General features: G+C 48.8%; 1 protein-coding gene across 2 annotated transcripts in view; it reads right to left on the reverse strand.

Annotated features, from left to right (window-relative positions):
• Positions 1–12,640, reverse strand: part of CDase (neutral ceramidase) — a 101,125-nt gene extending 88,485 nt beyond the window's left edge. Inside the window, exons 1-2 of one of the 2 annotated variants that reach the window (XM_065451162.1) lie at positions 12,447–12,640; positions 12,299–12,382 (exon numbers count right to left, since the gene is read on the reverse strand). In XM_065451162.1, coding sequence (XP_065307234.1) covers positions 12,299–12,301 — 3 coding nt within the window. In that variant the 5' untranslated portion in view covers positions 12,302–12,382; positions 12,447–12,640. Of the gene's footprint in view, positions 1–12,298 lie in introns of both variants that reach the window. The other variant, XM_065451160.1, reaches the window with a different exon arrangement.
• Positions 12,641–18,099: the final 5,459 nt, after the last annotated feature.

The following is an 18,099-nucleotide window of genomic DNA, read 5'->3' on the forward strand; positions in this document are numbered from 1 at the left end:
CCGTATAGGAATTGCTAACAAAACATTCAATCAGAACATTGTCACCATACGGCAGTATTTTCTCTTTACCCACACAACCCATCTAAATGTTCCTCAAGTCATTTATATACTGAGACACTAACCTCGTCCTTTACTACGAAAAAGTAAGTTTTTGCAAGCTGCTCCAAGAAAAAGAAAAAGAAAAAAAAACATGGAAATATCCCCGTGTGTTCTTATAGCAACGCATACGGCTTCGAGGTGGCTTAAATGTGCATACGAGAGCGCGCTGATTACTAGTGGTGAACTGGAATGGTCGATCTGGAGCTGGTTCTTCGTATTGATGCGAAAGCACCAAATGGGCCATTGATCGGAAAAGCGGGCGTCTGTAGCAGCGAAACGGCACCTAAATTCCCATTGGCCGCGACCCCGCGGCACGCGCGCGCCTCAACGGAGCAGAGCGGGCGAAAGGGTACGCCGGTGCTGCGTTGACGAGCCAGGCGCTGCGCGAGGGGAGAGGGCATCGCCTCGATGCCACGACACCCTAGCTCTGGGACGCCTGTGTTACCCGCGCGTTCTTTGTCGGCGCAAGCTCTTGCTTGCGTTATAACTTCGTCTCGGTAATCGCGATAAAGAAATTATGTATAATAAAACAGAATAAACTAGAAAGGAAAGACGCCGGCGGTACTGAGTTTCGAACCTACGACCCAACGCTCAGAAGCTAAAGGGCTAAACTCGCCAAACATCTCAACGCTCTCGCTTGCCCGTGAAGAGTTCATAACTCGAAGGACCACTCAGCGGCATCAAATTGGACATTAATGCTTTTGCATTCACAACTCATATTAAGTGGTTGGGTGCCCTCGAATTTTTTACACTTTAACGGGTGAGATTTTATTCGTTCTCACTGGGCTCCCCGTCAGGGCGCGGACTTGGTCGCAAGCACAGAGGAGATCATCGTAACTTTCGCATGCTGAAGACGAGTGTAATTTTTAGCATGTAGTTGTAAGCGACTTATTTGTTTCTTTCTCTCCCTCTCGCAAGTGTACTTAGAGGAAGCACACTTAATCTCGAGCCCAGTCACCATCTGTCAGCATGGCCCGCGCAGGGTCTGCGCGTCAGCTGACGACACAGCCACAGCGAGAAACGCCGGCGGCAAGCATGTCAGACATACAGCATATGTAAACAGGCTGAGCATTATCGCGGCCGTTCGTTCCGCCTGCTCTCGTATAGTCTCCAGCAAAAGATGGCTGCACCCGCAAGCGCTGCAAATTCATGCTCTGTCTCTTAGCCAAACTGTCCTCTTCTTGCGTGGTCGTTGCCTTCGCTGTCACTGATGGGACACGATTTGAGAGTCACTCCATTAGAACTCCGGCAGCCAGAATCACAACATTGCAACGATTGTGGAAAGATAGAGTGCGGAAGTCAGGCCCCGTACCTGTAGCCCGCAAGCGCTGCGATTTGGCACGGAGCATTCTGCTTCCTGCTGGCAGATACTGATCTGTGAAAACCGAACGCACACTCGCAGATTCAGGTAACGCTTCCAGGGCGACTCCACGATTCACTGTGAATCATCAACTTAGCCTTGCAGCTAATTGCATGCGAGTTATTTGGTGAAGGAACGCAAATGCCCGCGGACTATGCATGCAGTCAGGGAAACCAGCAGGTGAAGCCGCTGACTCGTCGCAGAATAAGTCCTAAATGTGTAGCCGAGGAATAAGGACATATTCTTGGATTGTAGCGCGAAGTGACAAATACACAGACTAGGAGAAGACAGAACGATCGCTAGACCTCTTCATCCTGTTCTTCTAGTCTGTGTGTTTGTCACTTGACGCTACAATCCAGTAATACGTTACCGTACCAACTCGCCCAACTTTCTATCCTTTTAAGTAAGCACAAACACCCAAGCCCGATCGGACACCACCGCGCAGTGCCTGTCTCGACTGTGTGAGCAAAAACAAAACGCCAGCGTTTTCCTCGAAGGTAATGCTCCAGAACCTCCTCCGCCACGTGACTGTATAGACCCAAAGCGGGACTACATAACAAGGCGCTCAGAAAGGCTGCACATAGAAGGTGCCGTATACGTCACCAAACACTGAGTCGAGTGTATTTTTCTGTATGCAGACGTCATCTATTGAAACCATGTCGAGGGATCACGTACACTGGCATATATGGCACAGCGCCGACATGTACGACTGGTAGCGCACGCGCGGTCGCGGACGAAATTTGCGGCTGTTCCGGCCGATCCAAGGCTGTTCTGTGTGACGCTTTAACCTGTTATATGCCTAGCGCCTCGTGCCTGAATCCTATTTTCTCTCGGAATGGCATTTGTGTCCCCGTCACCGCGATACTACATTACACGCGCGCCGGTGCAAGGGTTAATGAGGGAGCCTTCGTCGAGCAGCCGCGCTACAACCCTGGCCAAGCTGTGCATTCGTGACTGCTATCCGGCTCACAAGTGGCGCGGCGTCTGCCTCAGGCCACATGCCCTGTTGGCCTGCTTCGCGTCGCTCAAGCGCACGAGCTGTATACGTTGCACGCAGTTTTCTCAAGAGGGGCAAAGCATGCAGGAACTGTTTCAGAGATGCCACTCCGGCCAGTGGTGTCTCTGTCCATAAGATTTGCCAAATGGGAAAGCATTCCCTTCCTTCATTAATTCCGAAGAACAAGCGGAGCGTTTGTTTTGTTTTTGTTTTTTTCTGAACTGAAATACAGTTAGACATATCTTTTGGTGTAGTAAAGGAACACGTGCATTCAACGTGCCGCCACGGACGCCATGCTAGATCCCCTTTCTTAAAATCCGCAGAAAAAGTCATAATAATTCATGGGATTTCGCACCACAACGTTGCATTGCGGGTTGTAAGGAACGCCGTAGAGGAAGGCTCGGTTTGTTTCCTTTCCTTCTCTATTTCTATGCCACCCAGGGTGCTTTCGCGTGCACCAAAATCCGCAGGCGTTCTCACTTTCGGAATGCGGATACGCGACCTCGTGCTCAGCGATACAATCGCAGAAGCATTAAACATATGCCACGTAGATAAAGGCATAGCTCTTTACTGTGCTAATAGACCGCCGACATGGTGACCGCGATAAAGCCTGCGCAAGCCACGTATAAGTCCGTGTCTAACGCTTAGAAAGTCCTTTATGTCGTCCAATGTTTTCAAAATTTGGCTCCGTTGGCCCATTTTCGGCTCAGGATTTCGTGGCACTTTTCACTAAAGACAAGAACAGCCGCAATGCCCAAAGCACACAGACTAAATTGTTGAGCCCCTTTGCACGAGCTGTGCTACATTGGAGCTTAACGCTCATGCAGGGCCATTTCTCCTCCATGATTTCAGCATTCCGCGCAAAAGAGGCTGGTCGCAATGGAGTGAGGGGCTACCCGCCGACGTTCTCTAGTCGCGATTACAAGGGGCAACACAACCGGCTGTGTCCGGAGATCACGAAACAACAAAACGCCCCGATGTCCCCCTGCGAACCGCCATAAGGTGACAAAAGTACCGCTAAACATCTCGCATTTCATGGAACCTCTTTTATCTTCTTGTGTGGCATTCAGAGACTGTTGATTCTTCATTTGGAAGTACCGCCGCAAGCATGCGTCGGTCGGCCGCTGTCAGCGAGCTTTACGAAGCGCAACAACCTGTTTACGCCGCTGCCGCGTGCCATTCTCACACCGTGACCTGAGAAGCGACCAAAATCGTTCCGTTCCGACGCGGCTATTCCACTTTCTTGTTGTTTTCTTTCACTTTTCTTCCCTCTAGGTAACCAGTAACCCTAGTTGCACAGCTCGCCACGGAGATCCTGAACGATATACGCATGCACCAGGCGCCGACGCCGTGCCGGCTTGGCAGTGCGCATCAATCGAGTAGACGCGAACGCGGATGGCGTGTGTCTGTTCAATAGGTAATAGCTAGTACATGCTTGCACATCCCCCTGTTAGCAAAAAAAAAAATGACGCACCAAATTTACACTGTACGGAACTGTAGAGCTGACAACACTGTAGACTGTGCGCACTTGGTGCGCACAGTTGCAGCTCTACAGGCCTCGTCCTGTTCCTCCGGGGCCGTCAACGCAATAGATGCGCGATTTACTATCTTTCGTTCGCGCTCATTATAAGGTATCGGCAATAAAAGTACACCTCGTACAAAATAGGTGTCCGGGGACGTATTCGCAAAGCTGTTTGTACGTACGTTACAACGGTTCGCAAGGGCAAACCTTGGCCAATCGTGATAGCGAGCAACGGAGGCGCCTGGCCTGGCAATGGTAAACAGATCTTACGTTGGAAGATCTATTACGTGGGAATACGTTGGAAGTATAGACCGGACCATCCTCTCTGCATTGCCGCAAACAATATGCTCCGAGGCGAGCTGCACATCCGTCTCCATTTTAGGCGATATTTGAAGGTATTGCGCGTGGGGTATCAGTCCAAGCCACGTGGGCGAAGCGCTCTTGTATGCAACGGTGCCAAGACGAAAAGCAGGGGAGAGCGGGAGCTTCTCGCCTGTCAGCCAATTTCTTCTTTCTTTTTTTCTAATTTTGCCGACACGCTAGTTCCGGCGCCTATAATAAGGCTTACTTAAGCACCTTTGTTGCGCAAGGCAACAATGCGTTCAAAGGTATGTAATAAATACTTCCGCCACTAGACAGATGAAACGCGCGCCAGCAGATATTTATTTTCTCGCTGTGCCCGATTTGAACGGTGATTGGTCGATGCACAAAAAGGCACCCGTCTGGTTAGGAATGTTCCTGGGTTTGTGCGTGCGCGCTGCAGCTACCCGTCTGTTACGCTAGACCCAGGAAGGATCCGCATCGTCTGGCTCGGTGTTAAGAATAAACCGGTCGCCTGTTTGTTACGATAACCACGTTCCCTTGTTAACCACCGAGGCGGCCGCTGCAAGGCCTTTCCTACCAGCTCACAGAACCAAGATAATGTTGCTTGCCGTCGCTTGGAGACACTCAAACATTTTTTTTCATTCCGCTTAATTAGATCATTAGGTTTAATTAACTTTTCGAATATTATAGCTAGATGAAAAGTGTAAATGAGGAAATTGTAGAGCATCATGAAAGCCTCCCAATACAGCTTTCCGTTGCTCAATGCGTGCTACATAAAAGTGTTTTCCCGGGAGTGAAAGAAGCCCGCGAATACACTCAAACTGCCTCGAGCGGTCAGTCGCGCGGCAAGTTTTGCGTGCATTCGCGGGGTTCTTTCACACCCGGAAAAACACCTTTATGTAACACGCATTGAGCAACGGAAAGCTGTACCGGGAGTTTTTCATGTCGCTCTACAATTTTATCATTGACACCTTTCATTTAGCTATAATATTCGAAAAGGTAATTAATGAAAATTAATTATCTGATTAGGCGGAATGAAAAAAAAATTTTTGAGTACCTCGAAGCGACGGCAAGCAACATTATCTTGGTTCTGTCCAGTTACGTGGCATTTGCACATCTTCAAATCTTGGTGCATGATAGTTTGGACACCCTGCATACGACATCGCTGAACACGATTTGCGAAAGCCAGTGCTTATTACACCGTCGCGAGCCGCAGCGTATGTGCAGTACATACATACCTTGGACAATAAAATGCACGATTGTGTGTGTACAGCATGACAATAGTACCTATCGCACCTTCAGTAGCACATTGAACCGCAAAACATATTTTCGTAGCGCTCATCCTTACGGCCAAAAAAAAATTATTTGCGGCTGCAAATGAACTTCTGGTGTCACGAAGCTTCCTTTCAGCATCTTGCTCACAACGCGGCATCGTATAAGTACATGGGCTAAAGCTGAGCGACGGTGTCATAATAGATTAACGGGGCCAAATCAACGTTAGAGCTGTGATGAGCGCCGTAACGGAGAGTTGCGGAGCAATTTAGACCATCTACGTGTCTTTAATCGTACTCAAATCTCAGTACACGGGCGATCCTGCATTTTGTCCCCATCTGAATACGGTTCGCTCAGATTCACGTCACAGCCGCCAAGTTGCCGTTACTGCAGAAAACATACGTCTTCGCTGGCGTGACAGCTAGGATTTGGTACTCGACAGATGCTTAATATGCGAACATCGTTATTAAACATGCACTTGCAAAAAAATATTTTATCATCTCGTCTGAGATCTACAGCCAAGATAAATAGCGCAATGTTTAATATGCTCGCCGAAAACGACTAAAAACAGAGTTACAAGAAAATTATGCGGTTCTCCGCACTGTGCGGACAATGTGACGATGCGGATGTGAACAGATTTGCACGTAAACCATTACGTGTAATTAATTGTAATCCATTACATTGTTTGTAGTTTTGTAAATGATGACATTTTTTTTCTTTTAATCGGTAACGCTCACTGCTGTTCAATTATTATTTTCAGTATAAACAATTACATGCAACCAGTTACATTATTTACAAGACCACTCGTAACAGGTGGCACACCTTTGAGCAGTCGAATTTGGTGGGCACTGCAGGCCCGAGGTGGTGCCACGCAGCGGCATGGCGGATGTTCCGACAGGCAAACCCGGGCGCTGGGTGGCTCTTTCCTCGTCTTGACGGCTCCACCAGACGATGACCGAGGAATTGAGCCGGCGCTGCTATGGCTCGATAGCGACTGCCACGTAAGGCGTTAATGCCAGGAAATCACCTACAGACATTCTTTTCTTCCTTTTTCAGGTTTTCATTAGCCCTATACCGGTAACGCACTTCTCTGAGCTAGAGCAACAAAGAAGCGCTCTTCATAGAGGATCCAGACGCGAGCATCCAGGCACTGAGCTACCACGGCGAAAACGCCCAAAGGCTGAATCTCAGCCATCGGCGCTGCACCGGCAAAGCCGATGAAGTTCAACAAAACACAAATGAAAATTAGCCCACACTGCAACGCCGAAAAAAGGGGCAGTCAATGCGAGCAGCCTGCATACTGTCAAATCATATGGCTTTGGCCGTCCGCGAACTGGACAAACACGTTCTCCCATACGTGAGCTGGGCCAAATAACGGTTTCTCGGGCACGACGAGCCATACGTATCGATCCCGAGCAAAGTGGCCCTCGGCAGTTACGCTGGCCCATGAGGTTCTACGTGTGCTGATAGCGCCGGTGCTCTGTGTGCGTGTTTGTGGGAACCATAACGGTGAAGTTACAGGGCTGGCTCGGAGAACAAAAATCCCGATGAGGCTGATGAAGTTTCTCATTTGCATTATTTTAAAGCCTCGCAATGTTATCTCTACCTGAAGAACTCGTGATTTGTGCGTTTGAGCCGGCTCGCACTTCGATGAGAGCCGTATTTGGCTGCAAAGTGGTTTACGCCATTTGTTGAAGACTGTATGTCGGAATTAAAAAAAAATTCGCTGGTTGAAGACTGTATGTCGGAATTAAAAAAAAAAATTCGCTGAGCACACGCTTCATTTGTTTGATTCCTCCAAGTAAAGTGTACCTTTGCGTAGCAACTTTAATTCCGTACAACAATCTTAAGAGTCGCACGATTTCAGAAGACATGACAAGGTGTGTAATACTACTTTATTATAATAAAGATGTCCCAACGAAAGAAAATCGGCTCGGCAGGTTTATTATCCAAAAAGAACATTGGGGCTGCTAGAGGCGCCATAGTGAAAGCTCGGGATTAATTTTTTACCACCTGAGGTTCTTCACACCGAAATACCGGCACGCCAGCCTATGTTGTGATTCCAACACCATCGTCATCCAACCAGGAATCAAACCTACGATCTCTTGCGGGTGGGGTACACCTTATTAGGCGCCCTGTGGAACTCTAGAAAAACATGAAAATTTCTTTACGTTTGTAACGAGCAGCTGGGTGAAGGCAGTTTCGTAATGTTGCATACGACATTCGTGTGTGGTGCTTCATGAGTACCAAAATGCGTGCACGATTCCTTGCGTCACAGTGACTTTAGAAATTCTGCACCCGACGACCAGTGCCCGAACCTCTACTCAAGTGAGGCCGGTTCCAGAAGGAGATTTTTGATATAACACGGTGCGCCATAATCCCTGCAATTCGTCTTTCCTGCTCACTTAGCCAATTATTTAGGAAATTTCTTTGTCTACATAACTACATGAGATGTGAACGTGTCCGCGACGACAGCAAACACAGTGCTACAAACAAAGCTAGAGCGCACAATCTCCAAGAAAAAGGCACGGCCTTACAAGGACGCGAAAAAAAAAAAAGCAGGATGGGAGAAATATCCGTCGTTGTTTGTGCGGAAAGCACGTGGGTATACTGCCTTCGTAAGAAAAAAAAATCGCGACAGAGTTTCACTGCTTCCGCGGCGCTGATTTGCCAGCTTCACTGCAATTCACAGAGCTGCCGTGAACTTGCTGCGACGTCATAGTTTGCCGACATGGCCATTCGGTTGATGGCGTGGGACTACCCACCTGACCTCAGTCGTAGTTTGGATTGGTGTAGCAGACGCGTTCTCTTCGCTTTATTTTGTGGGACCTCAAGTGAACGCAAGCACAAGCACTGGCCACGCTAGTTTCGCCTGCTGTTCTCGCCATAGGGTTACTTAGGCGAGTAGTCCAGAACGTTCGGGGAGGACGGAATTCGGCGGCGCAAGCCCAAGTGTAGTTCCAGAAGAGGTGTCGCGCGAGCACGCGCAAATTCATCTACGTGCTCAAAAATGGCTCGCAAACTCACTCGACGTGAACCCGACAATTTTCCACGTGTGATATTTTTGACGCGCTGTTTGGCACCCAACAGTCGCGCCAAGGAGCACATGCCGTAAAACGCGGACGCTCTCAAGCAGTCCCTGGAAAATGCACAGAGACATGCGCTTTGGGTGCACATTAAAGAATCCAAGGTGGCCGAAATTATCGTCCGATGACCTTAACTACGGCGTCTCTTACAACTAGTTTTTTTTTTTTTTTTTTGACGTTCAGCCGCACAAGTCAATAGGGAGTTGTATCAATTGCACACGCGTGTGGCCCCAAGCACCACGGCGCTGCTTACGTTCTTTGTTACTACTTTTTGACGCTCTTTTGTACGTCCGGCTGTTAGCGTCCCCTAACTTTGGGCATGCAAAGCTTAAAGCTCCGTAATTTAATTTGTTACTTAACTAAAATATCTAGGCCCGTAAGGAAAGGCTTAATATGCCCCTCAGTGGGGTCTCGACTGTAGCAGCCTCGATGTCTTCAGGTAGCATGCCAGGGATTATTGGCTCGTTACCTGCGCTTAAGATCACGTACTACGCGTGACGCACACTGTTTAATGGATGTGTCACATCTGGCGCTACGGTCCACAAGTGGCCCTAACTAACACTCCCAAGGCTAGGCTATGCATTATGCGTATTAAAGGACGCTCTTCGGCTCCCACCGGTGGTAATTTTGTCCCTTCATCCTCTTTCGTTTCCCTTTGCCTTCATTAAAAATGTGATGATTTTTCGAAAAAAGAAAACCTAACCGTCATCACAAATTGATTAGAGAGTCCAATGAAATAAATAGTTCACATTTCCCTGTCTTATTTGACTTCAATGTGTGTTGGTTTCTATGCGTATTGCTTGACTAAAATGTCGAGCCTCCTCGGTTCGCCTTATTCTTTAAAAGCTTATTTTTGTTACACAAGTGTCGCGGCGAAATGTTCATCATGGAAATTATCTGCTCAAACGTAAACATCGATCTTTCGTTTATTCATTTTCAAGACAAGTAGTAAATTCGCAGTTTAGGCCAAATAAGTGCTTTACGAAATGACCCAGATTACGTAACACGAGAAATATGACCATCGATCAGCGAAAAATAGCCCCTGCCACGAAAATATATATATATATATATATATATATATATATATATATATATATATATATATATATATATATATATATATATATATATATATATATATATATATATATATATATATATATATATATATATATATATATATATATATATTCGATCAAATTCTGTATTCGAATGCTGTATTCGATCGAGGCCAGTCTGACTTGGCTTCTGTGCGTACAAGACGAGCGCGGCGTTCTGACTCGTGCGTGCGAGTGCGATGAACTCGCGCATTGTACTCGGCTGAGGATAGGGCAACTACAAAGGCACAGCCGCTTAGGCCATCCCGTCTTTTTCACCATGTATCACACCGCACGAGGGACCGGTGATGCCGGTCCCCCATGCGATATGATACATGGTGCATCTAGTTTTTTATCGTTATTTTTGCTTCTTTCTTTTTTCCAGGCAGCGCTCGCTGCGGAAAGAGGACAGGTAGAGCGCCCGGCCATTTCCTCCGAAGATGGACTTCTCGTTCCTCTCATGGGACTTCGCGTCACGTCTGGTTGGAATCTGGCGCTTGAAGTGCGTTCTCCTTCCAAACAGAAAGATGCGGTGCGCGTGTGCGTGTACCATATGCGCCTCTTCTAACGCTATCGCGATGGCGATACGACTAAAATTAAAGAGTTCTTCACAAATTTGGAGTATCTTCGGAAAGCAAAGTGAAATTGTACGAGTGGCAACGTTCTTGGCGCATGTCCTTGGTTTGTCCTCGCTGCCTCATCATGGTCTCCCCCGCGAAGACTACAGAGAGAAACCAAAACCAAGGCCGAGAAAGCAAAAATCGGTCAAGGGATGTGCCGCTCCTCAAACCACATCCCGGACGATAGTTGCGCGTGCCTCCTTTTCCGCGTCGTGCCCCCGCTGCCGGCCGCTTACGCTGTGCTATACACGCCGTCTGTAGGCTCGCACAGCAGAGCAGCGTTCGCGGGGTCCTTTATCACGCGGCCGTTCACGATCCCTGTAACGGGCGGCCATAGGAAGCACTTCCTTCCAGGAAGGGCGCCGCTGCAAAGCATGCAAACAAAGGCAATCATCGCTAAAGGAGCAAACAAGAATTAGGCAAGCCTTGCCTCCCCCCAAAAATAGGCACCCTTCGCTGAGGTCCCAAGTTTATGAAACCGCTGCGCCGGCCGTGTGCGCCTTTTTTTCCTGCTTACGCCTCAGCCGCGCGCGGAGTCGTCGGCAGCGGCTCCGAGACGGATTATGCGCGGCCTCGCGCCCGACAAAACTGAGAGCGTCACTCGGGCCGCGTGTGATTACGGCCCGGCGCCACGTTACTCCTTTCGCTGGTCCCCCGCCGAATTAGGCGCCTGTTCGCATGCTCCATTTCCTCCCGCGCGGCCAGAGATTAGGGCGCGAAGGAAAGTGCGCGCGCCGTTTGAATAAACCTTCTCTGTATCATTCAAAACATATAACGTGAGGCATTTCCTCTTTCGTTGAAAGCCGGCCGGTTAGAAGAGGACCACACGCTCCTGGAGCCACCGAAAGATGTTCGAACCGATAGCGTTCAGTCAGCGGGCGGCACGTGCTGGGGTGGTCCACGCAACTGCCGCGTTCACAATCTCTGATCGCATAAATAAGAGCAGCGCCGAGTCGAAGGCGCCTCGCGCGTGCCAGCTCCTTTCGTGAGTGTCAATCCCTCCCCAACAAGGCAAGGCCTCAATGATGTGCGGAGTGTCGGCTGGCCAGAAGCGTGCTCCATGCCGTACGCACTTTTCCTGGATGTGAGGATCGAGATATACGACGCAACAGTTTGTGTGTCGATTACAGGAGATACAACTGCTTTGCGACCAGGCCCACAGAACGTGCCGCATACAGAAGTTGGCAAGTTCGCATACAAATTTTGAGGAAATTGTCGAACGCAGAACTGCATGTTTCAGAGCAGATTGAAGTGTGCTTTCTTGTATAAACGATTGTATGAGCGCCCAAGAATGAGTGGCTGGCCCGCTGTTGTGGAATCCAGGGGTATAACTGTCGAGACGACAGTGGCCTCAGTGCACTTCCTAATGTACGATACATTATTGCGGATAACCGAGGTAATGTGTCGGCTTGTCGAACGTTTTCCCAAAGCACAAGTCCTAAGCCCTACACACACGTTACAAGTGTCCCGTTGCTATACGTGCATCTTCCCGCACGCTACAAAGGGACTGCCGGACTCTTGCGACAGCGTAAGGGAGGAAGCAGCCTACAACCAGGCGGCAGGCAGAGTGCTCACTTACGCTGTCGCGAAAGGATGAGGTCACGCAGAGGAAGCACAGAAAGAAAATACAAGCGGACAAAACAGCGCCGTCGCATCGACGTGGTGCTACCTGGCGCGGGCCAGCTGAGCGCTCTCCGAGCAGAGTGCATCACGGAACTCTTACAGGAAACCTCCAACGAAAGGGGAAGACGAGGCCGCGCAAGGTTCGCGTCCGACCGTAAACAAAGCACCCTTACGAGGCGAAGTTCAGGTACGCGCCGTGCTGTGCACGCGGTTCAGCGGGCGCAGGCGCTGGGTGTCAAGTACACTACACGACTCTGGCGCGTCGCGACGCCTTGAGGAAGCGATGTCGCGTGCTTACCATTCCAATTTCAGCAGCCGGACCGGTGATGTCTGCGATGCCAACGCCGAATTCGTACTCCTCGCGGTCCAGACCACCGATGATCTGAACAAGAAGGAAGAGAAGAGTGAGGAAGACGTAGTTCCACATGGCGGTGCCTGATCCCCACGGCGTGCTCCAGCGGAGGCAGCGACGCGGCTGGCAGCGGCGAGGCTCGCGATCCAGGTTACGCGACGAATTTAAAAGTGAGCGGCCCTCCCGCGCCCGCCGGACGAGGTCTTCGTTCCCGCAAGGCGGGTTTCGCGGAGAGGGCAATTTTTATGGAACGATACGACTGGCGCCGCCGACTGTGGCGTCCCCTGCCGGCTGCCACGCAAACAGTGGCAGCGCTCGCGATCCCTCCCGCGACCGCGTTTCTTCCAGCGAGCGCTCGGCGTCGGTGCCATAGAGCGCAGCTTGACAAGCCTCTGTCTAAGGGATCTCGATATCAGCCCGTGGGCTGCTTGCCCACGGCTGCTTTGCCCTCTGATAAGAGGGTCAGCCGAAGCCTTGGAAACATTTGGGCTCCACATACATTGTAGGTCCTCTATCATATCCCTTTCTTTTGTTTTTCTCTGGTCATACGTGTTTCGACTCACGTGAATTCTCGGCCAATTCACTGCTTTGGTTCACTGCTACTTGGTTGCATTCTTGATTAAAATAAATATATGTCTCGCGGATAATTAAGCGTCCAGATCGCGAAGTTGAGCATTGCACGTTTGAAGCTTCGGCATGCCGTGCGGCTGACCGCAGACACCCCGATCTATGTGCATCTGGTGCGACAGCACGTCACGAACACGGACTCATCCCCCTGGACTTCGTAGCATGGCGCATTGCCTCTTGGGTGGGGTGCACTCGAAAACAGGGCCCGCATCCGGAAAAACCTCTTACGATAGAATTGTTACTGAGAGAAAATGTTGATACCTAACATGTGATATATATGTATATATAAAGGAAATATAGAAGTAATTAATTTCCAGGACATGGAAGCTAGGCGCTTCATTATGATATTTGGCAGCTCCAGGTAACTAGGCTGCACTAATTAAGGTAGCGGAGCACCACGATAAAGCACTTTTTCAACGCTGACGTAAGTTGCGTTACAGATATTGAGATGAAGTTCGTGACAGAATACCATATTAAGCTTGAGCGCTGAAAGTATTACCCACCACAAGACCGGACAGCAGGAATGGCGAAAACAAAGCAGCGCACACGTGATACATCCTGTGAAGGAAAGAAATAAATGCAAACGGACGTATTTCAACCGCTCACCGTGTTACTTTCTTTCTGTTTCTTTTTTTTTTGTTCTTCTTCTCTATTCCCTGAACCATTCGTATATTCTTAGACTTTTCAAATAAAGCGACTCTTTATTTTTCATTATTTAACACGTCTTTGTTAGTTTAAACTATATGACTGGCAGGGATCGGAACCCTCGCTTCCACTTCTTCTCATTCTTTGTTAGTTTAGACTGAGTCAGTCTTACTTCTCAATTACGCATTATTCTTGCTTTTAGAATCTTTTATTTTTGGTTTCTCTGTCTCTCTCTCTCTATCTCGAGTACTTGTCAGACGTAGAAGTTTCCTCCTGCCGCCCGATTCTTTGTCATCCCCCAGCAGTGGGTACTTGCCATAGTTGAAAGCCTCCACCACCATGTATCGCGTCCATGGGGCACATATTTTGGATGGATGGATGGATGGATGGATGGATGGATGGATGGATGGATGGATGGATGGATGGATGGATGGATGGATGGATGGATGGATGGATGGATGGATGGATGGATGGATGGATGGATGGATGGATGGATGGATGGATGGATGGATGGATGGATGGATGGATGGATGGATGGATGGATGGATGGATGGATGGATGGATGGATGGATGGATGGATGGATGGATGGATGGATGGATGGATGGATGGATGGATGGATGGATGGATGGATGGATGGATGGATGGATGGATGGATGGATGGATGGATGGATGGATGGATGGATGGATGGATGGATGGATGGATGGATGGATGGATGGATGGATGGATGGATGGATGGATGGATGGATGGATGGATGGATGGATGGATGGATGGATGGATGGATGGATGGATGGATGGATGGATGGATGGATGGATGGATGGATGGATGGATGGATGGATGGATGGATGGATGGATGGATGGATGGATGGATGGATGGATGGATGGATGGATGGATGGATGGATGGATGGATGGATGGATGGATGGATGGATGGATGGATGGATGGATGGATGGATGGATGGATGGATGGATGGATGGATGGATGGATGGATGGATGGATGGATGGATGGATGGATGGATGGATGGATGGATGGATGGATGGATGGATGGATGGATGGATGGATGGATGGATGGATGGATGGATGGATGGATGGATGGATGGATGGATGGATGGATGGATGGATGGATGGATGGATGGATGGATGGATGGATGGATGGATGGATGGATGGATGGATGGATGGATGGATGGATGGATGGATGGATGGATGGATGGATGGATGGATGGATGGATGGATGGATGGATGGATGGATGGATGGATGGATGGATGGATGGATGGATGGATGGATGGATGGATGGATGGATGGATGGATGGATGGATGGATGGATGGATGGATGGATGGATGGATGGATGGATGGATGGATGGATGGATGGATGGATGGATGGATGGATGGATGGATGGATGGATGGATGGATGGATGGATGGATGGATGGATGGATGGATGGATGGATGGATGGATGGATGGATGGATGGATGGATGGATGGATGGATGGATGGATGGATGGATGGATGGATGGATGGATGGATGGATGGATGGATGGATGGATGGATGGATGGATGGATGGATGGATGGATGGATGGATGGATGGATGGATGGATGGATGGATGGATGGATGGATGGATGGATGGATGGATGGATGGATGGATGGATGGATGGATGGATGGATGGATGGATGGATGGATGGATGGATGGATGGATGGATGGATGGATGGATGGATGGATGGATGGATGGATGGATGGATGGATGGATGGATGGATGGATGGATGGATGGATGGATGGATGGATGGATGGATGGATGGATGGATGGATGGATGGATGGATGGATGGATGGATGGATGGATGGATGGATGGATGGATGGATGGATGGATGGATGGATGGATGGATGGAAAACTTTAATAAGGTCCTGAGGTACGCGACTCAGCGCGCTGCGGGCCGCTCCCACGTTGGGACAGTCAGGCCTTGCCCGACCGCCGCATCGTGGGCCCTAATTATTTCTTTGGGGTTTGTAAGATCCGCAATCCCCACTAGCTGTGAATATGAATTCCGTTCCGCAGATCGAGAAGCCACACACCTGCGTCATAAGCTAGTTTCATTGAAATGGCGTTAATCGGCCCTGACAAAGCCGGCCGCGCATTCACGAATAATTGCTCGGTTAGCGAAAATTTTTCATTAATGCGAAATCATCATATGCCTCATTACGCGAAAATCCGATGTTGTAGTCGGCGGCGTGACCCAATGACGGTACCAAAAATGGCTGACGGCAAACCACACCAAAGAATACTCGAATGGACGTCAGATTTCTCAGGGAGGTTCCTGTTAACAAAGCAAACTAACACCTTTGAAAAGAATGTTAGTTAAAGGGACACTAAAGTGCGAAATGGTTTCTTCTGCATAAGTAAATTAGCTTTCTACAACACCAAAAACACCACTCTTACAACGATAAGACGTTTGGTAAGCCAGAAAAAGCGCAAGAACGAAATACGGGTGGCGACGCCTATACTTATGTTCCCGCACTTGGGGACTGTGACCGTCATGGATTTTGATGGCATCTTCTAGGGGCTACTAAATATATATAGCGGTACAGATTGACTACATTGTATTCTAAAGGAACGAATTGTTAAACATGACCAGTTTCAGGAACCTTTACTCAGCCAACGCGGCCCAAATGCGAAAACATACTTTGGAATCCCTGACGTCACGCTGACGTACCGGCGCTGGGGTTTCGGCGCAAAATTCAAATACTGATACTTGGACCTTCATTTTCTCTTCAAATAACCAAACTATTATTTTTTAATGACTGCCTGCAGGGTTCTCAAACAATGCTTCATTAGTCTAAACTGATTTATTGTTTCGCTTTAGTGTCCCTTTAAATTTCGGTCTGGGTGGGAATCGAACCCGGGCTTCCAGGGTGCGGGACGAGCACGCTTCCCCGACTTCACGGAGGCTCCACGGTTCTGGTTGACTAAATATGCGCGTATATATAGTGCGTGCGTCACTGCGCGCGCCACGTCGCAGCCACCCGGCTGACTATAAACGCGTGGCCGAGTGCGTGCGTCGATGCGCGCGTGACGGCGCAGCCAACGGGGAGGAGGAGGAGCAACGTCGTGAACGTGGGAAATGAGTGCATGAAATAAAAAAGCATTAACGTCCAATCGAATGCCGCTGAGCGGCTCTCTGAGTTATGAACTCCTCGCGGGCAAGCGACAGCGTTCAGGCGCTTGGCTCGTTTCCATTTGGCGTTACCGAGGCGCAGTTAAAACGCAGGCGAGAGCTTGCGAGAACAGGGAACGCGCGGAGAAAAAAAAAACGTTTCACGAAAACGACTATAATGCTTACGCATTCCCACACGTAAGCAGTCTTAAGTGTCTCTGCCGATTTTTTAAAATTATTATTGAGGGTAAACGCTACATAGAAAAGAATTACTGATACACGTTTTGCTAGAAGCATATTCTGAGATTAATAACATCTGGTGCCTGTACAATGAACGCCTTTTAAGCAATAATTGCGCAAGAGAGGGGATAATTTATTATTGAAGAACGGAGAGGTCGTCCTGAGCTAGTATGTTCCAGCCTGCTACTCTGCAGAGGGTTAAAAGGAAAGGGGACATAAAATAGTGATGAAAGATGATGGCGAGGACAGGAAGAATGGGTGCGTACATACAATAACCACATAACTGAGTGGTTTCATTAAGGTCTCGAGTCTAGTCCGGTGCTCTGCATGTAGCCCATAGAAGCCCTTCTAGCCGTTTCTGCTCCTCCTGTTTGTCCCACATTACGACCAGAATAGAGCCTTCTGACAATGGTTGACTTCCAGTGCCTGCCAGCGTAGAATGCCGTGTCTTCTGCTGTGGCAACATATGTTGCAGAGTCTCAGGCCCTTGGCAATGTTCACAGTTCGGGCTCTCCGCACGGCCGATAAGATGAGCGTATATGTCGGGTGAAAGCGGCGCCCAGGCTACTGGTGCTCGGTTTTCAACAACGAAAAGGAAGCGTGACTTTGGCGCGGCGCCAAAGGCAGTACGCGGCATTAGTCCCTCTAGACATCTCAAAAGCATATGATAGTGTTGAGTATGTGATATTGCTCAATCAGCTTCGGAATATTAACTTTCCAAAATACCTTCATGCACGAATGGCACAATCTTTAAGGAACAGAGAATTTTATTGCTTCCAAAGTGGCATTTCTTCGGCTATAGGTACGCGCAGAAAAGAGGCGTTCCATAAGGGACAATACCTTCTCCATACTTATTTAATATCCTAATAAACTCCATAATATATCATGATGATGTACCCACCTACGTGTATGCTGATAACATAGCATTTTTCTCGTCGGCAAATGACATCCAAAATCTTTATAACATATTACACATACTTACATGTTACAGACATACTTGACATACTTGCCTGTTATAGAAAGATGGCTTGATGCGATGCACGTGCATCAACGTTAACAAGGGCTCGGTGCTCGCATTTCT

This window comes from Dermacentor albipictus, chromosome 1 (assembly GCF_038994185.2).
Source record: "Dermacentor albipictus isolate Rhodes 1998 colony chromosome 1, USDA_Dalb.pri_finalv2, whole genome shotgun sequence".
NCBI lineage: Eukaryota > Metazoa > Arthropoda > Arachnida > Ixodida > Ixodidae > Dermacentor > Dermacentor albipictus.